General features: G+C 44.5%; 1 protein-coding gene across 2 annotated transcripts; it reads right to left on the bottom strand.

Moving 5' to 3' along the window:
- Positions 1–133: 133 nt before the first annotated feature.
- On the bottom strand, positions 134–24625 carry WDR31 (WD repeat domain 31). 2 transcript variants are annotated; one of them, XM_068974301.1, is made up of 10 exons: positions 24523–24625; positions 19337–19480; positions 18844–18976; positions 15522–15596; positions 14458–14602; positions 14254–14354; positions 13040–13107; positions 11943–12084; positions 10393–10555; positions 134–461 (listed from the first exon to the last, which is right to left on the bottom strand). In XM_068974301.1, the coding sequence occupies exons 2-10, from the start codon at positions 19450–19452 to the stop codon at positions 448–450; spliced, it is 957 nt and encodes a 318-aa protein (XP_068830402.1). In that variant the 5' UTR covers positions 19453–19480; positions 24523–24625; the 3' UTR covers positions 134–447. The 2 variants fall into 2 exon arrangements, with proteins under 2 accessions (XP_068830402.1, XP_068830401.1); XM_068974300.1 differs by lacking the exon at positions 134–461 and adding an exon at positions 5732–5892.
- Between the last annotated feature and the right edge of the window lie 272 nt (positions 24626–24897).

The raw sequence follows: 24897 nt of genomic DNA on the forward strand, positions 1-24897 counted from the left end.
TATCCAACAATATGAATGTATCTCACAAACATGTTGAAACAAAGAAACTTGGCTCAAGATTAGAGCACAGACTGTTTCTCTTAGCTCTACTGCTACGTAACAAACTGTTCCCAAACTTGGCGTCTTAAAACAACTGGTTGTTCTTCATGATTGAGTCCAGTTTCTCTTCTGATGTCATCAGTGGCTGCATTCGGCTGAGGGTTTGGCAGGGCTAGAAGGTCCAAGGAGACCTTGTTCACCTGTGTGGTGGTTCTGGGTTCTTTTCCACAGGGCCTCAGTCACCTCTCTGGTGTGGAGGCCTCAGAGCAACGTTCCAAGAGGGTAAAAGTGAAGCTGCAAGCTCTAAGGCTGAACCTCAGACTTGCGTAGCATTTGTTCCTCTGCATTCCGTCGGTCAGTCAAGTCAAAGGCCATCACCGATTCAAGGCGTTGAAAAAACAGACTCCATCAATAGACTACCACTGATAATGATAATAGATTACCATTATTGCCAAATTCAGAATAGTATTGCCAAATTCAGACTTAAATTGAAGAAGGTAGGGAAAACCAGTAGATTATTCAAGTATGACCTAAATCAAATCCCTTTTGATTATACAGTAGAAGTGACAAATAGATTCAAGGGATTAGATCAGATGGACAGAGTGCCTGAAGAACTACGGACGGAGGTTTGTGACACTGTACAGGAGGCAGGGAGCAAGACCATCCCCAAGGAAAAGAAATGATAAAGGTAAAATGGTTGTCTGAGGAGGCCTTACAAATAGCTATGAAAAGAAGAGAAAAGAAAGGCAAAGGAGAAAAGGAAAGATATACCCATTTTAATGAAGAGTTCCAAAGAATATCAAGGAGAGACAAGAAAGCCTTCCGCAATGGTCAGTGCAAAGAAATAGAGGAAAACAATAGAATGGGAAAGACTAGAGATCTCTTCAAGAAGATTAGAGATACCAAGGGAACTTTTCATGCAAAGATGGGCAGAATAAAGGATAGAAATAGTATGGACCTAACAGAAGCAGAAGATATTAAGAAGAGGTGGCATGAATACACAGAAGAACTGTACAAAAAAGATCTTCATGACTCAGATAACCATGATGGAGTGATCACTGGACTAGAGTCAGACATCCTGCAATGCAAAGTCAAGTGGAGGTAATGGAATTCCAGTTATTTCAAATCCTAAAAGATGATGCTGTGAAAGTGCTGCACTCCATATGCCAGCAAATTTGGAAACTCAGCAGTGGCCACAGGACTGGAAAAGGTCAGTTTTCATTCCAATCCCAAAGGAAGGCAATGCCAAAGAATGCTCAAACTACTGCACAATTGCACTCATCTCACACACTAGTAAAGTAATGCTCAAAATTCTCCAACCCAGGCTTCAGCAATACGTGAACCGTGAACTTCCAGATGTTCAAGCTGGTTTTAGAAAAGGCAGAGGAACCAGAGATCAAATTGCCAACATCTGCTGGATCATGAAAAAAGCAAGAGAGGTCCAGAAAAAAACATCTATTTCTTCTTTACTGACTGTGCCAAAGCCTTTGACTGTGTGGATCACAACAAACTGGAAAATTCTGAAAGAGATGGGAATACCAGACCACCTGACTTGTCTTTTGAGAAACCTATATGCAGGTCAGGAAGCAACAGTTAGAACTGGACATGGAACAACAGACTAGTTCCAAATAGTGAAAGGAGTATGTCAAGGCTGTATATTGTCATCTTGCTTCTTTAACTTCTATGCAGAGTACATCATGAGAAACGCTGGGCTGGAAGAAGCACAAGCTGGAATCAAGATTGCCGGGAGAAATATCAATAACCTCTGATATACAGATGACATCACACCTAGGGAAGAAAGCAAAGAATTAAAGAGCCTCTTGATGAAAGTGAAAGAGGAGAGTGAAAAAGTTGGCTTAAAACTCGAGAACATTGAGAAAACTAAGATCATGGCATCTGGTCCCATCACTTCATGGCAAATAGATGGGGAAACAGTAGAAACAGTGACAGACTTTCTTTTTTTGGGCTCCAAAATCACTGCAGATGGTGACTGCAGCCATGAAATTAAAAGATGCTTGCTCCTTGGAAGAAGTTATGACCATCTAGACAGTATATTAAAAAGCAGAGACATTACTTTGCCAACAAAGGTCCATCTAGTCAAAGCTATGGTTTTTCCAGTAGTCATGTATGGATTTGAGAGTTGGACTATAAAGAAAGCTGAGTACAGAAGAATTGATGCTTTTGGACTGTGGTGTTGGAGAAGATTCTTGAGAGTCTCTTGGACAGCAAGGAGATCCAACCAGTCCATCCTAAAGGAAATAATTCCTGAGTATTTATTGGAAGGACTGATGCTGAAGCTGAAACTGCAGTACTTTGGCCATCTGACGCGAAGAACTGACTCATTCGAAAAGGCCCTGATGCTGGGAAAGATTGAAGGCGAGAAGGGAAGGGGAGTGCTATACTCCCCGATTCTTGAGTTCTATACTTGCAATTCCTGTATCAAAACGAAGGTCCTTATACACTGAAAACAATCTCTCTCAATACCAATGTTGAAAACAGACTTCTGAAGGCACATTTCTGCTGCTGTTCTGAAAGATCAGATATTATTTCTGTTTCGGTGACTGTAAACCCAGAATTCTTCAGGAACCTTCTTTAATAATCATTGTTCAGGAAGTCAGTGATAATCAAGACTTGTTTGATACTGTGAGGATACCAATGATGTTCACTGCATCACAATACTTGCAGGTAGAAATGCTGCTATTTTAAAGAAAACACCCTTTTCCAGGTTATTTTTAACCTTTTAGAAAAAATAAAGGTCCTCATAAGATAGTTTAAGCCACTAAAAAAAAAACAAATAATATTTTAAAAAGAAGGTCATAAATAATCACTATGCAGTTTCCTTAAATATTAATATATAAATATTTTCAACTTATATATGATTTTTTTAATTGCAATATAATTAGCCAGATTCCAAGGGCTTAAATACTTTCATAGAAAAAAGCTGGACTTTTCTGGCAGTCCAGTGGTTAAGACTCCACAGTTCAAATGCAGGGGACATGGGTTTGATCCCTGGTGAGGGAACTAAGATCCTGAATGCCATGTGTGTGGTACGGCCAAAAAAGAAAAAAAAAAAGTCAACTGTCTTTGGAAGGTTCCCTTATGTGATTTTAGAGGAACAGCCTCTAAAATGAGATGTTCGATGAACAAATGAACGCATTAGGGCATGAAAGACTGAAAAATCCTATAAAAACATGTGCATTTATGAATCTATTTTCTACTTAAAATGCACAGGTAAGGAATTTCTACATCAAGCAGGTGTAGAGTGTAGGGAAACGATTTAATTGGTAACAGAACTGGGCTTGTCAGAGTCCTTTAATTTTCTCACATGCTGCTACTGCTGCTGCTAAGTCGCTTCAGTCGTGTCCGACTCTGTGCGACCCCAGAGACAGCAGCCCACCAGGCTCCCCCGTCCCTGGGATTCTCCAGGCAAGAACACTGGAGTGGGTTGCCATTTCCTTCTCCAATGCATGAAAGTGAAAAGTGAAAGTGAAGTTGCTCAGTCGTGTCCGACTCTTAGCGACCCCATGGACTGCAGCCCACCAAGCTCCTCCATCCATGGGATTTTCCAGGCAAGAGTACTGGAGTGGGGTGCCATTGCCTTCTCCGAATTTTCTCACATACATTCCCTCTAATTCATCTTCCCTGGGACCCCCTCCCAACCCACTCCCTTAGATTCTCTTTCTTCTTCCTAGAAAAAAAAGGCTCGGTTGTAGCACTATTAGTTTAAGACTTGCTAGGACTTTACCTGAGACACCTGTCTACTACTCCCAGGCCCCTTGTCAGGAGGATCTCCTTGGAGCCCAAAAGTGGATAACTGGTCTAGAAAAGATACAAACAGTGTCACGGTCTAAGAATTTCTAAAGTGGACTTTGTGACATCATGCAGCGGCTAAGGGGTGAGGCAAAGGGCTCCTCCCCTTTCTCCCCACGTGTGTAACCTCGGGCAGAGGACTGCACGTCCCCAGGCCTCAGTGTGCTCATCTGTGACAGGGGACTAGCAGAACCACAGTGGGAATATGTGTGTTCAGCCACCTGCTGGTGCTCAGTGAGGCCTCTTCCTCTCTCACCATGTCCTTCTAGGGCTCAAAGATCTGTACCTTAAGGGATCACAGGGAAGCTGGATAATGACTGAAGGGTTAGAAACCACAACCTAAGGAGCATGGGTGGAGTGGTGGATGTGTCCCATGGCAAGGACAGCATCTAGTCTGGGCAGAGAGGGCACTGGGGAGCTGGGGCTGCCAACTGTGAGCATCCAGCAGCTTGCTTGGCATTTAACATGGTCCAATTCTCAGAACATCCCTGTGAGGAAGGTAGAGTTATGAGCTCCATCTTCTCAGTGAGGAAACTGAGGTTTTTTAACTTTCTCAAGATCATTCAGCTGAATGGGGACATGGAGAGTCCAACCTGGGTCTGATGCTTTCCATCAGCTTAAAGATGCTCCTCTCCGGTGGCTGGAGACAGCATGGGGGAGCTGGCCCCAAAGAGGAGCAAGAGGGGGACATGGAAGACGGCTGTCAGCCACTGGTATCAGGGACAGGCAGGGGCCAGAGAGGACTCTTTGGGACTCATCAGAAAGGGACTTGCCAGGCCTCAGCTGCCTTATGTGTGGGCCTGCCGGAGGCAGGAGTGAGTCTACTTTCCCTGGAGGAAAGCAGGCTTGTGAGCACCAGGCTCGGGACCGATTTCCTGGGGACCACCCAGACAGACGGGAGCACCCCGCTCCTCCTCACCGCGGGGGCTCAGTGGCTGGCACGGTTGGGTCTGTCTTCCTACTTCTTTCTCCATGTTCCACTGTCCTGGCAGGCACTCCCTTTGCCTCGCTCTGGCCATCTCCCAGGAAGGGTTATATAAAACTAAGTAAAGATATTAAAATACACAAACGAAGTTCTTAGCCTTAACCTCTCCATTCCTGTGTCCATGGAATGGGTCTGATGATCCGTCCGATGCCAGGAGGGCAGGGTGGCTGTCACCCTCTTTGCCCGCCATCGCAGGCTTCCTGCTCATGCAGCGCTGGCCCAGGCGGCTTTTGCTTCCTGGCCCTAACTTGGATTCTTTACGCTGGGAAGGGGCTGTGATTAGAGCTTAATTTCATGTCTGCAATCCATTTCTTCCATGGAGCTGCGCTAACCTTTCCCATCTAGATAACTGTGAGGCAACCACAATAGTTTCTCTCTCCGCTACACTTTTTTCTTTCGTGGAGACATGGAAAAGGTCAGTTCAGTAGACTCAGGCCTGTGTTCTGACTCTCACAGACAGAGGCCTATCACTCTTATACCCACAATCATTCTGAGCTATAAACCTTTTTTTTTTTAAGAGAGATACACATTCTATGAACATAATGCAGTCCATCTTGGAAGGTAAGACGGCCTTGGGAGAAACACTCCACAGATAGGAGTGTGGGCCATCGAGAGGCTCATATACTCACTTTTCTTAAAGAGTAGTCCCCAAAGCTCACTAAAAATTGTACTTGGATTTAATTTCAATTGAGAGCCAGATCTGAGTCCGTATTTCTAATCTCTGCACCTGATTTTGACTTAAATTGACTTCTAACACTGACGTATCTTCCAAGGGAACCTAAGCAAAGAACATCAGCTCCAGATCACCCTCCCCTCAAGAGAACATGAAAAAACACAAAGTCACACTGAGAAAGAAGGGGCCACAGTTTGCTCTTGTCCAGTGAAGGTCTCTTGGCCTCAGAATGCCGCCACTTCCCGCAGTTCCAGCCCTTGGCTGCGGTCCACCCTGAGTAAGTGAATTCCTCTGCTGAAACTCACACACAATAAGGAGATGGTGTCGGCCACTGCCAGGGAAGTCAAAGGTCCTGATCCATCCAGAGACAAGGTGAAAAGGCAGGCTGGGGAGGAAGAGGGAACCGGCACGTTAGACCAAGGGTGCCATATCATGAAAGGCGGCGTCTTTGTAAGAAACCTAGAGAAATAAAGCACGTGCTATGTATACGCATCTAACCCAGGTAAGAGAAGCACCCAGTGCCTCAGAGGAGCGTTCACTGGGGAAGTCAACCCAAGTTGTCAGCACAGGACGTATTCCACCTGGAAGTACACTGGACAACGAGGGCCTCACTGCAAGGCCATGTTAAAATGCTGCCCTCAGGCGCTTGCCCAGAGAACAAAGCGCAGAGCAAAAGGTAAGGATGCCAATCTTCAGCTGTGGCACCCCGGGGTCTCGCTTTGTCTTTTCAGGACAAAGGACGATGGGGCACCTGCAGGGCAGTCTGGGACTGCTGACCCACTCCCCGCCGTCAGCGTCTTGCAGGCTGCTCTTCTAAGAGCACACATGCACGCCTGGCGGGCCGAGCGGCGCTTTCACACCCGGTCCTCCCTGGTCTCGGGTTTCGATCCCTGAATCTGGAACAGCTCCTCCTCCCACACGCCCAGGTCAGGGTACCTGACTGCACTCACTGTGGAAGCCGCTAGACGTGACCCCACACATCTGAGGAGGGCAACCCTATCCTCCCCTATTAGGAGCTGAGCTTCTGGGAGATGACTGTCGTCGAAGGGATTCGGCTTGAGGGTCTCTAAATGAACGCTAGCCCTGTGTCTGCCAGAAGCCAGTGTCTAGGACAGAACAGTATGGAGGCAGTGGGGTGCTGGTAGACTGGCTTTTTGGAAAGAAAAAAAAAACCTTCATTCATAGCATTTGCCAATTTCTGTGAGGTTAAATACTCCTGCCATGACCATATTAAATATTCCTGAATATTTAACCGTCAGCGAGGAGAAGCTGGCTCCGGCACAGCAGCACATCGAGGAAACTGGCGAGCTGGCTCCCTAAAGCGTGTCTTTCTCTGGTGCTTTGCGTGACCCTACTACAATCCCAAACCTCAGCTGCAGAGTCAAGAGAGGCCAGAGTCTTTCTGAGGCTATCCTTACCCCACACCTCACCCCCACCAAACTGAGGCTCTCATTTTAGCCCTTGAAAATGAATCTTAAAGTGGCAATTCTTGTTCTCTTTTCCAGACATTTTGAGCATCACAACTTAAAACATGATGAGGAACTTCAGGTAGAAAGAATGAAAGAACCAAATATATTTGAGCTTTTAGGAAGGTGTCTGTACAACATGGTACCAGGGCTTACATGGTGACAGCTTCTAGCCAGCTGGACAGGGACTCTGGTCTCTTGATGCCATCTCTTAACCACTATGGTGGTGGACAGTGGCAGAGCACGGATGACTCTGTACATGCTGAGCAATGGAAGAAAGAGTTTTAAAGAAACCTATAGGACTTCATGTATCTTTGAGAAGCAGAAGGAAATGGCAAACCACTTCAGTATTCTTGCCTTGAGAACCCTATGAACAGTATGAAAAGGCAAAATGATAGGATACTGAAAGAGGAACTCCCCAGGTCGGTAGATGCCCAATATGCTACTGGAGATCAGTGGAAAAATAACTCCAGAAAGAATGAAGGGATGGAGCCAAAGCAAAAACAACACCCAGTAGTGGATGTGACTGGTGATAGAAGCAAGGTCTGATGCTGTAAAGAGCAAAATTGCATAGGAACCTGGAATGTCAGGTCCACGAATCAAGGCAAATTGGAAGTGATCAAACAGGAGATGGCAAGGGTGAACGTCTAACATTCTAGGAATCAGTGAACTAAAATGGACTGGAATGGGTGATTTTAACTCAGATGACCATTATATCTACTACTGTGGGCAGGAATCTCTTAGAAGAAATGGAGTAGTCATCATGGTCAACAAAAAAGTCCAAAATGCAGTACTTGGATGCAGTCTCAAAAACGACAGAATGATCTCTGTTCGTCTCCAAGGCAAACCATTCAATATCACAGTTATCCAAGTCTATGCCCCAACCAGTAACGCTGAAGAAGCTGAAGTTGAATGGTTCTATGAAGACCTACAAGACCTTTTAGAACTAACACCCAAAAAAGATGTCCTTTTCATTATAGGGGACTGGAATGCAAAAGTAGGAAGTCAAGAAACACCTGAGGTAACAGGCAAATTTGGCCTTGGAATACAGAATGAAGCAGGGCAAAGACTAATAGAGTTTTGCCAAGAAAATGCACTGGTCATAGCAAACACCCTCTTCCAACAACACAAGAGAAGACTCTACACATGGACATCACCAGATGGTCAACACCGAAATCAGATTGCTTATATTTTTTGCAGCCAAAGATGGAGAGGCTCTATACAGTCAGTAAAAACAAGACCAGGAGCTGACTGTGGCTCAGATCATGAACTCCTTATTACCGAATTCAGACAAATTGAAGAAAGTAGGGAAAACCGCTAGACCATTCAGGTATGACCTAAATCAAATCCCTTATGATTATACAGTGGAAGTGAGAAATAGATTTAAGGGACTAGATCTGATAGATAGAGTGCCTGATGAACTATGGACTGAGGTTCGTGACATTGTACAGGAGATAGGGATCAAGACCATCCCCATGGAAAAGAAATGCAAAAAAGCAAAATGGCTGTCTGAGGAGGCCTTACAAATAGCTGTGAAAAGAAGAGAAGTGAAAAGCAAAGGAGAAAAGGAAAGATATAAGCATCTGAATGCAGAGTTCCAAAGAATATCAAGGAGAGATAAGAAAGTCTTCCTCAGCAATCAATGCAAAGAAATAGAGGAAAAGGACAGAATGGGAAAGACTAGAGATCTCTTCAAGAAAATTAGAGATACCGAGGGAACATTTCATGCAAAGATGGGCTCGATAAAGGACAGAAATGGTCTGGACCTAACAGAAGCAGAAGATATTAAGAAGAGGTGGCAAGAATACACAGAAGAACTGTACAAAAATCTTCATGACCCAGATAATCATGATGGTGTGATCACTCACCTAGAGCCAGACATCCTGGAATGTGAAGTCAAGTGGGCCTTAGAAAGCATCACTACAAACAAAGCTAGTGGAGGTGATGGAATTCCAGTTGAGCTATTTCAAATCCTGAAAGATGATGCTGTGAAAGTGCTGCACTCCATATGCCAGCAAATTTGGAAAACTCAGCAGTGGCCACAGGACTGGAAAAGGTCAGTTTTCATTCCAATCCCAAAGAAAGGCAATGCCAAAGAATGCTCCAACTACTGCACAATTACACTCATCTCACATGCTAGTAAAGTAATGCTCAAAATTCTCCAACCCAGGCTTCAGCAATATGTGAACCGTGAACTTCCAGATGTTCAAGCTGGTTTTAGAAAAGGCAGAGGAACCAGAGATCAAATTGCCAACATCTGCTGGATCATCGAAAAAGCAAGAGAGTTCCAGAAAAACTATCTATTTCTGCTCTATTGACTGTGCCAAAGCCTTTGACTGTGTGGATCACAACAAACTGGAAAATTCTGAAAGAGATGGGAATACCAGACCACCTGACTTGTCTTTTGAGAAACCTATATGCAGGTCAGGAAGCAACAGTTAGAACTGGACATGGAACAACAGACTGGTTCCAAATAGGAAAAGGAGTACATCAAGGCTGTATATTGTCACCCTGCTTATTTAACTTCTATGCAGAGTACATCATGAGAAACGCTGGGCTGGAAGAAGCACAAGCTAGAATCAAGATTGCCAGGAGAAATATCAATAACCTCAGATATGCAGATGACCCCACCCTTATGACAGAAAGTGAAGAGGAACTAAAAAGCCTCTTGATGAAAGTGAAAGAGGAGAGCGAAAAAGTTGGCTTAAAGCTCAACATTCAGAAAACGAAGATCATGGCATCCAGTCCCATCACTTCATGGCAAATAGATGGGGAAACAGTAGAAACAGTGTCAGACTTTCTTTTTTTGGGCTCCAAAATCACTTCAGATGGTGACTGCAGCCATGAAATTAAAAGATGCTTACTCCTTGGAAGGAAAGTTATGACCAACCAATATGATAGCATATTCAAAAGCAGAGACATTACTTTGCCAACAAAGGTCCGTCTAGTCAAGGCTATGGTTTTTCCTGTGGTCATGTATGGATGTGAGAGTTGGACTGTGAAGAAAGCTGAGCACTGAAGAATTGATGCTTTTGAACTGTGGTGTTGAAGAAGACTTTTGAGAATCCCTTGGACTGCAAGGGGATCCAACCAGTCCATTCTAAAGGAGATCAGTCCTGGGTGTCCATTGGAAGGACTGATGCTAAAGCGGAAACTCCAATACTTTGGCCACCTCATGTGAAGAGTTGACTCATTGGAAAAGACTCTGATGCTGGGAGGGATTGGGGGCAGGAGGAGAAGGGGACAACAGAGGATAAGATGGCTGGATGGCATCACCGACTCGATGGACATGAATTTGACTGAACTCCAGGAATTAGTGATGGACAAGGAGGCCTGGCATGCTGCGATTCATGGGGGTGCAAAGAGTCAGACATGACTGAGTGACTGAACTGAACTGAACTGAGAAGCAGGCTCCTTACCTCCAGTGTCTTGATTCCAGATCTTCACCTTGCAGTCATGTGATGAGGTAGCAATTGCAGGCATCGAGGCTAAAGCTCTGGGTAGAAAGATACAGGACGCAACGGTCTGGAAGTGCCCCCTGTACTCACAGATTCTGCTCCGTGTCTGCCTCAGGTCCCACAGCTGCAAAGTAATGACAGGGGCTGGCTTGCATACATATTTCTGAGCTTCAGACATGCTTCATTCTCTAGTATCCTCTCCTCAGCCTCTCATGATGCACCTACTCCCTCAACCTACCTCCTCACACAGACACCCTTATCTTCATCCCTCCCATCCATGCATCCAGTCAATCAGTGACTATGTGTCAAAGAAGCCAGGTTAAAGATGGTTTAACCGGGGATTGTTGCCTTCTTCATTATCATCATGGCAGCACAGTGGAACAGAAGGGGGTGACCTATTTTCTACGACAGCTCAAGAGTGGCCTTATACCAGCCTCCTGGCATCTGTGGGTCCCATGGAGACCCCACAGTTAGGAACACCTTCTCATAAGTGTATACAGGTGGAGACCTTCTGATTTAATACCAAGACACTGACTCTTGGTATAGGAAGACTAGATTCTATAACAAGGGAGACGACAGTTCTGCCAGCCCACTCCTGCTGATACTAATCAGACTACACTTAAGAGAATAATGTTCACAGACAAGAGCACATGGAATTGTGTCCAAAAAATAATGAAATCTCTGGACACTGAGTCACTGTCCAAGGAATAATTGTAGGAGCTGGAAATGCAAATGCTTAGCTTGGAGAAGAAATGCTACATCAGAAGCCTGGGATTCAACACTTCAACCTACCACTTATGAGAAGTGTGGTCTTGTACAAGAGATTTCAACTTGCCATGCCTCTATTTCCCCATCTGTAAAATGGGAACTATAATAGTACTGAACTCGCGAGATTGTTTTAAAGATTTAATGAGATAATGCACATGATGTGCTCAGCCCTGTGCCCTGCACATAATAAATGCCCAATAAAATGGGAGTTGTAGTTGTCCTGTTTGGATACTAGATAAATCTTTTAACTAATATTTTACTGTGAGAAACCCAAGGTACTCTGGAGGAGCCAAGGCAATCTATCCTGAAATTAACTGCAAGGAAAGGTATAGGGGTTCAGGATGTGGTGGGCCCTTGACCAACACTAGAGCCCCAAACTTCCCAAAGAACTTGAATTCCTTTACTGTGACCACATGTGCAATGGGAACACACTTGATTCTTCAAACAGTTCATCCCCTTTCTAAATTCTACTGGGATCAGGAACATTAGCAGGTGGTTCTGTGTCTAACGCCTTCCTATCTTGACTCCCATCACATTTCTCTTCTCTATGACTGATGCAGAGAGCTTAGGCAATGGAGTTTTCTTGAAAGAAGCATCCAGAATGCCAAGGATCGTGTATAGTATGCACTTGGAATAGGCCTGAGACTTTAGTAGAGCCTGCCTGTATAGCTCAGGACAGGCAGGAGGCGAGAGGAAGTCGTTTCTCGTCAGCACCCCGATACCTGGACCCCACAGTCTCTCACCGTGGCTTCACAGCCTTCCCCTTCAAAGCCGCTGCTGCAGGAGACACACTTGTGCCCATCCTCACTGACCTCGCAGTACGTCTGGATGTGCTGCTGGGTGGGAAATGTATGAGCTACCTGCAGCCCCCGACTGTCCCACAGTCTGAAAGAAATTACGACAGCGAATGAGTTTGCAGTAAATGTGCTGAAATGCACCTGTAACTGCCTGTGAACACCGAAGTCTTGGCTCTTTGCAGGCTTTGGCAAGTCAGAACAGAACGCTGTGATTTACCTAAAAACAGCAACATGAACCAGATCAATCTCAGAGATGGTAAAGCTGTCAGGAAATAACCAAACTGAATGCCATCTGAGTCCTTTCTATTTTGAGATCTAATTAATGGGAATTTAGACCAAGCATCTTAACTGTTCAGGTTAATTTGTTAATTTGGTCCTTTGGGGTACTACTTTCAACAGACAAGAGAGAATATTTCTGTGCCTGTGATTTAACAAAAATTTTCAAAGATACATATCATGATGGAGAGAAGCAGGCATCATTCCAGAATCAGACACAGAAGATTTATAGACCTTGGCCAACTGACCCATGGGGTTAACTGGGGACCGTTTTGTTTTACCTCTTGTCTCAATTTTACTTCTTTATCTTCTTCCTACCATTTTCTAAGAAGAATCTCTTGAGATCCAATATTTCTGGTCATGCTTTCTAATCTAAGGAGGATTTACTTCATTTGACTTCCCTGATGGTGATTCTGAGGGATAGGTGATTGAGAACACCTGGAGCCCAGTAAGGGCCACTTGAAGGGGTGGGACAAGCAAGCGACTGACCCTGAGGTTAATCTGAATATGTTCCCACAGTCAGGGCTGGCAGAATCAGCTGCTTCTACAAACCAGCCAGAACAAGCTGGCCTCCTGCCATTCCACCTCTATCCAGGTGATCCGTGGGGCCAGGTCAGAGAGACACCAGCACTGGCAAAGTGCAGAGGAGGGGAAGGCCCTGGGGAAGGCGCAGCGGCGCGGAGGAGCAGAGCAGGAACAGAGTCAGGTAAGCACGGGGGCCACAGACCTTCACCAGAAACACCTTCACTGCTGCTCAGTAAGCCCACCTGATGCTTTTATCCTCGGAGGTCTGGAGTATGTACGGTTCTCCGGGGACCCAGCACAAGTGAGTGACCTAGAAAAAGCAAAAGTTTCAAAACGTCTCCACACTATGCCATTCCCCTGCTGTAATTTCTGTAAATGTCACTAAATAGCATCTCTGTCATCACTTCTCAAGGATGCTGAGCCTAGCACATCTGACTTAAGAGGGATTTTATGTGGTCCAGAGGCCCACCGGTCATGCTCAACCTGCAGCTCCCAGGTTATCAGCAGCAATGGAAGCACCTGGACCGGGCGTGAGCCCCGAAATGCATGCAGGACTCTCAGAGTGTCTGAAACCCAAACACTGCTGGCCGAGCGGCAGCTAAGGAGAGCGGCCTCTGCTTTCAAGTGGGACCAATGAAACCCTAACTTGAGGCCTCCTCGGGTTCAGGAAGCGGGCTCAGTGTCCCTGTTTCCCTTTATCCCTGGAGCCCCCTGCTGGACAGGCGTGAAACAGTTTTCAAAACAACCGGAGGTAACACGGTTTTCACTTCTTCCAGCAACCTGCACAAATACGGAGGGCACGGGGCAAGCACATCCTGCCATCGGCAGCTGTCTTCAAAACTCGAAAAGACCACGTGACTAATGTCTGACAACCACTAAAGGACATTGCCATGTCAGGTGATATAACTCTCCCCATTCTATAAATGAAGACACCAAGACTTCTAGTAACTTTCTTGGGTTAATACAGCTAAAAAGTGATGTATCCATGCTTTAAACCCAGGTACGAGGTTAGTCATAGGCAGTGGGGTTGACATCAGTCTGCTACCGGAAAACACTGGTCTTCATAAGCAAATCAAACTATACAAATAGCAAAAGGTGATGCTTATTTCTCTGCATAATGTTACATATACTGAACACATGATCAGCATAAACTGTGAGCTTCTGGAGGCCAGGAACCAAGCTCTGGGCCACTAACGCTGCGTCTAGCACAGTGCCTGGTCCACAGAAGATATGGAATAACTATGTTTTGAAGGCATAAGTGAGGACACCATTTAAAACTTCAATATAAACTAGCAGAGTTGTTCTCTGGAGCAGAAGACCTTAGTTAGGGGCGAGCAGTAATTAGGACCCAAGACTCTAAGGCCTGGTCATGCGGTCTCCACGTCTCTCTCCTATGCTCTTCCTCACCCCAGGCTCCCTTCTGTTGCCCTGCTCTGGACCAAGTTTGAGTTCGTACCAGGTTCCTGGAGACTGACGCTCTCTCTGCACACTGTCCAGTGCCCACATCCCACAAGAGCAGGGTGTTGTCACGGGAGCCAGTACACAGTTGTGATGAATCTTAGGGAACAATGACAAGATGGTCCATGAGACGGACTCGGGACAGGGCTTTTCAGAAAAGTACCACAGTGCTGGTGTTGGGAAGACGTTGGCTTGACCTCACCTGGACTCACGGTCAGTCCAGTGACCACCATGGTGTGGCCAGAGAACTGCTGTCTTGGCTGTGAGGAGCTCTGCAAGTCCCACATCATGACCATCTTATCGCGAGAGGCGCTGAAGAACTGGCTTGATTTGTAAATACACGCTATCTGCTCAAAAAAAAAAAAAAAAAAAAAAGACAGCTCTAGTATGCTTGTTTGGACGTTAAAAATGGAACAAGCCTGGAGATGAACGTGCTAGAGCCTGGTGTTCACTCTCAGTCTGGCTCAAAGTGCACTGTATCTGGCAGGTAAACAGACTCTGTCCTACGTGACTGTCACTGATAGTCAGCCTCATTAGGATGGAGTTTGCTTCTCAAGTTTCAGTTCATGTAGGTGGACTTTAGAGAGGGGTGTTACATAATTTGACATTCTCTATCATTTTTGCTGGCATCTCAGTCTACTCTGTCATGCTCTGTTTCTGGCTTCTAAAAAATTTCCCCAACTAGACTAGTAGTTTCCTCCGTATGGAGAGTTCGTCATTTTCTTACCTAGAGTAAACACTTAGTGAGGCTTCGATACATGACCCTGGTGAGTTAGGACAGGGCATGGGGAGTTAATCTCAGCTCTCCTCTATTTACTACCTGTGCTGTGCTACGTGCTAAGCCGATTCAGTCGTATCCAACTCTTTGCAACGCTATGGACCATAGCCCACCAGGCTCCTCTGTCTATGGGATTCTCCAGGCAAGAATACTGGAGTGGGTTGCCATGCCCTCCTCCAGGGGATCTTCCCAACCAAGGGATCAAACCCATGTCTCTTACATGTCCTGCACTGGCAGGTGGGTCAGCGCTACCTGGGAAGCTATGAAGGGCTTAACGATGAAACAAAAACTGTGTCTACTATACGTGTAACTATAGCTGAGTGAATGGTTTGCTCTGGTGTGAGTGGGGCTTCACACGGTGACATCAAGTGAAACCTCTGCATTTTTCCTTAACACTGAAATATTCAACCACTCTCACTACATAGAGCTACAGGCATTCCTTTATTCAATTCCAAATTTCCTCGTGATGCTAATCATATGACAATTACCTTGGTGATTTCACGCTCATGTCCTTTGAATCTTTTCACCACATTTCCAATTCTCCAGTTATAGGCCACAACTGTCTGCAGAGAGTCATTAGAATATTTTAGTTTAATTGATTTTTTTTGTTTAGCTGAAACAACAAGCCTTTATCTTGTTCTCTACCTAATTTCTCCCTTTCTACCAAGGTTTTATTTTGTAGTGTTGCTCCTCATGCTCCCCAAGTTTGAGCTCTCTGTCTCTTCCAGAACTGGGCCACTCCGCTGAAGCGTCTGGGCCTTAATGATGGGTTTGGGACAACACTCCCCAGGGACACCTGGTTTAGGTTGAGGTTCTGGGTGTAGATGCTGAAGGAAAATCTACATGGGATTAGATTTTTTTTCCCTACTTAAAAATTTTAATCATTTTTAGGTGTACAATTTAGTAGAGTTAAAAGTATATTTAGGGACTTCCCTGGTGGTCCAGGGGTTAAGATTCTGCACTTCCAGTGCAAGGGACATAGGTTTGATCCCTGGCTATTTCAAATCCTAAAAGATGATGCTGTGAAAGTGCTGCACTCAATATGCCAGCAAATTTGGAAAACTCAGCAGTGGCCACAGGACTACAAAAGGTCAGGTTTCATTCCAATCCCAAAGAAAGGCAATGCCAAAGAATGCGCAAATTACCACACAGTTGTACTCATCTCATATGCTAGCAAAGGAATGCTCAAAATTCTCCAAGCCAGGCTTCAACAATATGTGAACTGTGAACTTCCAGATATTCAAGCTGTATTTAGAAAAGGCAGAGGAACCAGGGATCAAATTGCCAACATCTGCTGGATCACTGAAAAATCAAGAGAGTTCCAGAAAAACATCTACTTATGCTTTATGGACTATGCCAAAGTCTTTGACTGTGTGGATCACAACAAACTGTGGAAAATTCTTAAAGAAATGGGAATACCAGACCACCTGACCTGCCTCCTGAGAAATCTGTATGCAGGTCAAGAAGCAATAGTTAGAACTGAACATGAACAACAGACTGGTTCCAAATAGGGAAAGGAGTATGTCAAGGTTGTATATTGTCACCCTGCTTTTTTAACTTATATGCAGAGTACATCATGAAAAATGCTGGACTGGATGAAGCACAAGCTAGAATCAAGACTGCCAGGAGAAACATCAATAACCTCAGATAGGCAGATGACACCATCCTTATGGCAGAAAGCAAAGAGGAACTGAAGAGCCTCTTAAAGAAAGTGAAAGAGGTGAGTGAAAAAGTTGGCTTAAAATTCAACATTCAGAAAACTAAGATGATGGCATCTGGTCCCATCACTTCATGGGAAATAGATGGGGAAACAGTGACAGACTATTTTGGGGGGCTCCAAAATCACTGCAGATGGTGACTGCAGCCATGAAATTCAAAGACACTTGCTCCTTGGAAGAAAAGTTATGACCAACCTAGATAGCATATTACAAAGCAGAGACATTACTTTGCCAACAAAGGTCCATCTCGTCAAAGCTATGGTTTTTCCAGTAGTCATGTATGGATGTGAGAGTTGGACTATAAAGAAAGCTGAGCACCGAAGAACTGATGCTTTTGAACTGTGGTGTTGGAGAGTCCCTTGGACTGCAAGGAGATCCAACCAGTCCATCCTAAAGGAAATCAGTCCTGAATATTCATTGGAAGTACTCATGCTGAAGCTGAAACTCCAATACTTTGGCCACCTGATGCAAAGAGCTAAGTCATTTGAAAAGACCCTGATGCTGGGAAAGATTGAAGGTGGGAAAAGGGGACAACAGAGGATGAGATGGTTGGATGGCATCACCGACCCAATGGACATGAGTTTGAATAAACTCTGGGAGTTGGTGATGGACAGGGAGGCCTGGCGTGCTGCAGTCCATGGGGCTGCAAACAGTCAGACAGACTGAGTGATTAGATTGAACTGAACTGGGAAACTAAGATCTCACATGCCATGTGGCATGGCCAAAAAAAAATAAAAGTATATTTACACTGTTGTGAAAGAGATCATATTTTTTAAATATATTTATTTATTTGGCTGTCACAGGTCTTAGTTGAGGCATGTGGGATCTTCTATCTTCACTGCAGCACACAGGATCTTTAGTTGCAGCATGTGGGATCTAGTTCCCGGACCAGGGCTCGAACCCGGGCCCCCTGCATTATGAGCATAGAGTCTTAGCCACTGGACCACCAGGGAAGTCCCCATACTTTTTTTTTTTAATTTCAAAAAATCTCATCCATAATCCCATCTGCCAGAGAGAATCATTATGAGAATTTTCTTCCCGTCCTTTTTCCAGGAATATATTTTAGTATTTTGTTGTATTTCTCCCCCTAAACAGGATTCAGAAGCATTCTCTGGCCCAGTCTCTGTAGTTCAGTACTATGACCTAGTTAAATCCCAGGTTCATAACCTGCAAAACAGAGAGGCTAATCCTTGAACATCTACCCCTCATAGGCGAGGATCACAGAAATATAATTTTATGTCTAGATGTTAAAACAAAATACTGCCAAATAAACGATGCATCCTGATTTCAGAGGTGTTAAAATGTAGAAACATACATATCTTAGAATCAGTGAAATACATTATGAAAATGGAATTTGAAGATTCTAAATGGCTATTGAAAATTAGTGGCATTATTTGTTATCAAAGAATCAGCATTTCTGCTAGCAAGAGCCTAAGTCTGAGTGCTACGACAGATCCAAATAGGAGGGAGATAAAGCAACCAGATTTACGCTGAAAATGGGAGCAGTCTCGAAGTAGTGATAGATTATTTTGGCAAAGAGAGGCCTAAAAGAGACTAGAACTTTCCTTTTGCTGATAAATAACTCCTATGTGCATGCAGGTGTAAAAATGGACAAGCTGGAGTAATACTTGTCATTTATAAAAAGCATGTGGGTGGTCTTGCAGAGTGCTGAGGGTATTCCCATTTAATCCTCACAACTATCCTGGGTGGTTGGCATTGCTGCTGCTGCTGCTAAGTCGCTTCAGTAGTGTCCAGCTCTTAGGGACACCATGGCCTGCAGCCTACCAGGCTCCTCTGTCCATGGGACTTTCCAGGCAAGAGTACTGGAGTGGGGTGCCATTGCCTTCTCCGGTGGTTGGCATTACTACCCGCATTTAATAGATAAGGAGCCTGAAGCTCAAGAAAATGAAAAGACGCCCAAAGTAACAGGAAGCGGCGGAGTAGGAATTTAAACCCAGTCTTTTTAACTCTAAAGTGCATATTTTTACACTATTCAACCCTGCTGCCAGAAATGAAAAGCCAGCACTTCCTTTCCAAACATCTGCCCTTCTCTGCAATAAGCTGGTTCCCTGGGAAGCACTGGAAACCCCACCTTATCTTTTCCTCCGGAGACACAGAGGTCTGAGTTCAGAGCAGCAACAACAGAGACGGTATCCATGTGAGCTGGGCTATACTCTTGAAAGGCTTTAGTTTGAATCCTCTCTTCGATAAATCCATCAGGCCTGCTAAAGAGAGGATGGAAAATGAGGAGCCCCACGGTATAGGGTGCACAGTGGAGCAAGGGGAAGAGAGTGTGGACCATAAGGCCAAGCTGAGGAGAAAGACAGAAAGGGAGTAGAGAAAGGAGACACACTGAGGTCACCAGATGGCATTATTAACTCTGTAAATGCTCAGAATGAGTGGATGACTGGGGTCTGATAAAGGAAGAAATCCAGTCTTTGCTTGGTCTAGAGATGATTCCCAAAGAAGACCAAACTGACTGTTCAGGGAGGGCATCAACGATGGCTCCGGGCCTTCTCCTTCTATAGGAAAGAACTGTCATGGGGCACAAACTGGGGATCCCACCCGAGGGCAGACTGCTATACCTGTATTTGTAAGTGCTGTGTTTGAATTTGCTCTGCAGTTTCCCCATCACTGCACAGAGCCTGCACAAGACCTTCTGGGGAAGAGCTCGTTTCAGATGGCACCTGAGCAGCAGCATCCCTTGTGGCTGCCAGAAGCTGTGTTCCCTGTTTGGTAAAAAGAAGAATACACACTGTTAACTCTGTGAGGCACAAGAACAGCAGGTAGTATGGTTATGCTAAAACCTTTTTTAAAGACTAACATGAGGCATTTGGCTTTCCTCCTTACCCTGCCTCACTCTTACGGCCCTGGGAAGGCACCATCCCTCCATACAGCATTTGCAGATAAACAAAAACAAAATTGATTTTAAAAATATTAAGATGCTCCCCAGTAAGTCAAATATTGAATCACTATGTGATCCAACAATTCTACTCCTGGGTATATAGTCCAAAGAATTGAAAACAGGTGTTCAATCCAAAATTTATACATGTATGTTCAGAGCAGCACTGTTCACAATAGCCAAAAGCTAACAACAACCCAAGTGTCCACCAATGGATGAATAAACAAAATGTGGTTTATGCATGCAAAGGAATATTATTCAGCCATTAAAAGGAATGAAGTACTGGGAATTCCCTGGTGGTCCACTGGTTAGGATTCAGAGCTTTCACTGCCGTGGCCTGAGTTCAATCCCTGGTTGGAAACTGAGATCCCATAAGTTTTGAGGCAAGGCCAAAAAAGAAAAAACCAAAACCAATCTATACCAGTAAGCTTCTTATAAAAGAGCTTTAGTTATTCTAAAGGCTATAACCTTCCTAGCTTGTGGGACTGCTATTAAATACTTTCCAGGGTCATGAGGTTATTCTGTAATAAGAATGAGATGTGGCAGATAGCGACACAGGTAATGACCTGACCAGCAGGTCTCAAAGTGTGATCTCAGGACTGCTGGGGGTTCCTGAGACCCCGGCAGGGAGTCTGTGAAATCCTCTTCCCACCTATGTCTCTATGTGAGTCCTGACTTTCTTCTTATGCTACAATGCAAACAACATCCTGCAATAGATTGAATGCAGAAGCAGACATGAGAATCCAACAGTCTTCTGTTTAAGCCAAACAGTAAAGAGATTTGCAAAAATGTAAAACAATACTGTTCTCTTCCAATCAAACATTTTTGTGTGTTTTCAAAAGTATATTTATTTTTCATAAAATTATGTTTACATGCCATAAGGCTTATTATTTTTAAAAGAGTTAATATGTAAATTTTTTTTTTTTAATCTCAGTTTTAATGTCAAGATCAGAATATGTGGCCACTGTGGACGTCTGATGGGACTGAAGGTACATGACTAGGACGTAATCTCAGCTTCTCTGGGTAATGTTCGTCTGCTACTCAATCAGCTGTCCCCTGAGATGGCAGAGGGTAGAGGTGGGAGTACCCAGTCGCCATCTCTTCCAGGGCTCTGCTTAAAGAAATTCTAGGAGGAGTTTCTTATGGGAACGATGAGCCTATCTAGTTCTAGGAAGAATAGTCTATAACAAGAAATAGCAGCTAAAACTCACCAAGTACTCTTCATGCAGAATCTTAGTTCCCGGACCAGGGATCAAACCCAGGCTCCCTGTAACGGAAGCTTGGAGTCTTAACCATTGGACCACCAGGGAAGTCCCATATCATTACCTTTAAAAAAACCCACAGTTTTCCACTCTATGGAGGTCCCTCAAAAAACTAAAAATAGAGTTGCCGTGTGATCCTGCAATTCCATTCCTGGGGATACATATGGAGAAAACCTTAATTTCCAAATATAAGTTACCCCAGTGTTCATGGCAGCACTATTTATTTATAACAGCCAAGACATTAAAACAACCTAAATGCCCACTGACATATGAATGCATCAGGGTGATGTAGTACATATATATACACGGAACATTACTCAGCCATAAAGAAGAATGAAGTGATGCTGCCCGCAGCAGTGTGACTGCAAGCAGAGATGATCACACTTAGGGAAGTGAGCCAGAAAGAGGAAGTGATCCCATATGTCATCATCATACATGGAATCCAGAATATGGCAGAAATGAACCTACCTGCAAAACAGAAATAGACTGACAGACACAGAGAACAGACTTGTGGCTGCCAAGGGGGCGAGGGGGAGGGAGGGACTGGGAGTTTGGGACTAGCAGATGCAAACGATGACATACAGAATGGATGAACACCAAGGTCCTGCTGTATCGCACAGCGAACTATAGTCGACATTCTGTGATAAACCAGAATGAAAAAGAACGTGTGTGTATATATATATGTATAACAATCACTTTACTGTATAGCAGAAATAAACACAACATTGTAAATCAACTATACTTCAACAAAATAGATGAAAACAAAAAAACAAAACACTTAAAAAAAAAACAGCAAAAACCCACCACGGTTTTCCAGAAGAATTTCAGCCTACATTTGAAAGCTGCCAGAATTGACCTCCTGAAAAGAACAGGTAACCAGTGAGAAATGGACTATTTCCTGCCATATCAGTAAACAAAGGGTGTCACAGTCATCAGGAGTTGCAGCCACACACTATGGTGAGCTGGTGAGTCCTGAGGAGATTCAGGATATGAAAAGAATCTGCAGATCAAAGGAATGATTTCAGTGAGCCCAGACTCTCGCATCTTCCCATACATAGAAAAGTGCTAAATTCCCTAACTTGATGCATCTGGTTTCCTTTTCTGTTGTTGTCTGTGTGTGTGGTTTTCTTTAATTAACAGTAAGTTTTTGATGTTCAGACTACCTGCCCTTTATTGCAAAACTCCTACATATCCGAGCTCACCCCCTCGCCTCCTTGGAATAGATTTCTTGGGATTACTTGAGATGTCGCCTCCCGAGCATGAAGTCCTAAAAACTCCTACCGAATAAAACCTAACTCTCAACTTTTAGGTGGTGAATATTCTCTAAGTTGACAAGGAACAGAAGCAAATGCAGTGGAAAGAACACGACGAGCGGCATCAAGAGCTCTGGGCTCTGGCACCAGGCCTGCCTCATCTCACGTGTGTCATGTGTCATGGAGCTCCTCGATCCTCCACACTGTGCCTCAGCCTCCCCTCTAATGTATAAACACGGACACCAGACTCCAAGATTACTAGCAGACTGTATGCGCCATAAGAAGAGGGACTCTCATATCCTTCTCTGTACTTCAAGCAGCTTGCATGATATGACAAACACATGTGTTGTGAAATAGCAAACCTAAGGCCTCTGGATGTGAGAGCTGGACTATAAAAAATGCTGAGTGCAGCAGAATTGATGCTTTTGAACTGTGGTGTTGGTGAAGACTCTTGAGAGTCCCTTGGACTGCAAGGAGATGCAACCAGTCCATTCTAAAGGCAATCAGGGAAAAAAAAAAAAAGAAAAAAAAATAATAAAGGAGATCAGTCCTGGGTGTTCTTTGGAAGGACTGATGCTAAAGCTGAAACTCCAATCCTTTGGCCAACTGATGTGAAGAGCTGACTCACTGGAAAAGACCCTGATGCTGGGAAAGATTGAGGGCAGGAGGAGAAGGGGATGACAGAGGATGAGATGGTTGGATGGCATCACCGACTCAATGGACATGAGTTTGGGTGAACTCCGGGAGTTGGTGATGGACAGGGAGGCCTGGCGTGCTGAGGCTCATGGGGTTGCAAAGACTCAGACACAACTGAGCACCTGAACTGAACTGAAGGGCTCCTCTAATTCAGACACTGTAGGGTTCTCTGTGACAAGCACAAGTGCTGCCAGATAGACCAGAGGGTTCCCAGAGGAAGAGAACCAGATGGAACTTCTTTGACATAAGAGAACCATTATAGGCCTAGACATTTTGTGATCTAAGCCTGGCCAGAGGCTTGCTCTTGACCACATCAAGTGAAGTCGCTCAGTGGTGTTCGACTCTTTGTGACCCCATGGACTGTAGCCTCCCAGACTCCTCCATCCATTGGATTTTCCAGGCAAGAATACTGGAGTGAGTTGCCATTTCCTTCTCCAGGGAGATGATAAATCAATTGTAAACATTCCCAGTTCTGTGGCTTCCCTGGTGGCTCAGGTGTAAAGAATTCCCCTGCCAATGCAGGGAACACAGGTTTGATCCTTGGTGCAGGAAGATCCCACATGCCACGGAGCAACTAAACCTGTGCATCGCAACTACTGAGCCTGTGCCTTAGAGCCTGGGAGCCGTGACTACTGAAGCCCAGTAGAGCCTGTACTCTGCAACAAGAGAAGCTACTGCAATGAGAAGCCCACACACCCCAAGCAGAGAAAGCCCGTGCAGCAACAAAGACCCAGCAGAGCTGAAATACTAGATAACGTTTAAAGTTTTTAAAAAAGGACTCCCGGTTCTCTTTCGAAGGCACAGGATAGCAAGAGGCACATTCTTGAGCTACAGTGCAGGATCCAAACACCTTCAAACACTCAATCACAAGACTGCTGCTGCTGCTGCTAAGTCTCTTCAGTTGTGTCCAACTCTGTGAGACCCCATGGACTGTAGCCCACCAGGCTCCTCCATCCATGGGATTTTCCAGGCAAGAGTACTGGAGTGCGGTGCCATTGCCTTCTCCGAACCACAAGACTATCTGGTACTTAAGAAATGATGATGCTGACCTCTGCTGACCTTGGTGACTTAATCAACTAAAGCTGTGACTCTGACAACCTGTGTCCCAAATCTATGCTGAACTCTCCTCTACTCAAGCCCCTTATGAATATGCATACACCACCCGAGCCCTTTCATATATATGCATGCACTCTTATCTTAAAACTTCTCCAGTTTTGCTGTTCCGAGAGACACAGTTTGGGCAAATATCCCTGTTCTCCCAACTTGCTGCAAGTTCTAAATCCTTTCTTCTGCTCTTTGGCTTGGTTGTGTCTTTTTGGCTTGACACCCAGCAAGAGGGGAATCTAGTTTTTCAGTTACCACAAATATGCCCCCAGGAAAAATTCCAAGATAGTTTTCAAAAAGCTTGCAGTGTTGTACTGTTATAGTTAGATAAGTGATTGCAGGGCTTCCTATCCGCCAACCTAACCCATTTTTTAACACTGCCACCAAACTAAGGACAGATGCCACCCACAGATCTAGGTCACTGATGCTATAAATGGATTGACTCTGCTTAAAACTGATTGGATCTTTAGTTGGTGTCTTCTGACAGCCATACTTCTATCTGAAGCATATTCATGGGACAATCTAAGGAAAAGACAATCTTTAGAATTACTTACGCCCAAACCAGTGGGATCTTCTTGGTGAGCTGCCGTATTTCTAAAGTTGTAAACTTTGTAAACTTGGTGAGCTGCTGCTTTGTAAAGCTATCCTTTGGAAAATAGTTCAGGCAGCCACTTCCTAATCTCTGTAATTAGTGAAAAGACAATCAGATTAATCTCTTCTCTAAGCATGTTTGTACTGAAAGGAGATTTACAAGGTAAATAAGAAACTGTTTATTAAAGAGATTGTTAAGTGTCATTTCCCCTCACAAAGATTTATCTTGCAAAATTCAAAGATTTTATAACTTGCACATTTCCAATACTTGGGGAAACTATACCATAATGTTAACTATACAACTATTTTTAAATGTGCAAAATAGGATATATTTAAAC

The sequence above is a fragment of the Capricornis sumatraensis genome, chromosome 6, assembly GCF_032405125.1.
Source record: "Capricornis sumatraensis isolate serow.1 chromosome 6, serow.2, whole genome shotgun sequence".
Taxonomy (NCBI): domain Eukaryota; kingdom Metazoa; phylum Chordata; class Mammalia; order Artiodactyla; family Bovidae; genus Capricornis; species Capricornis sumatraensis.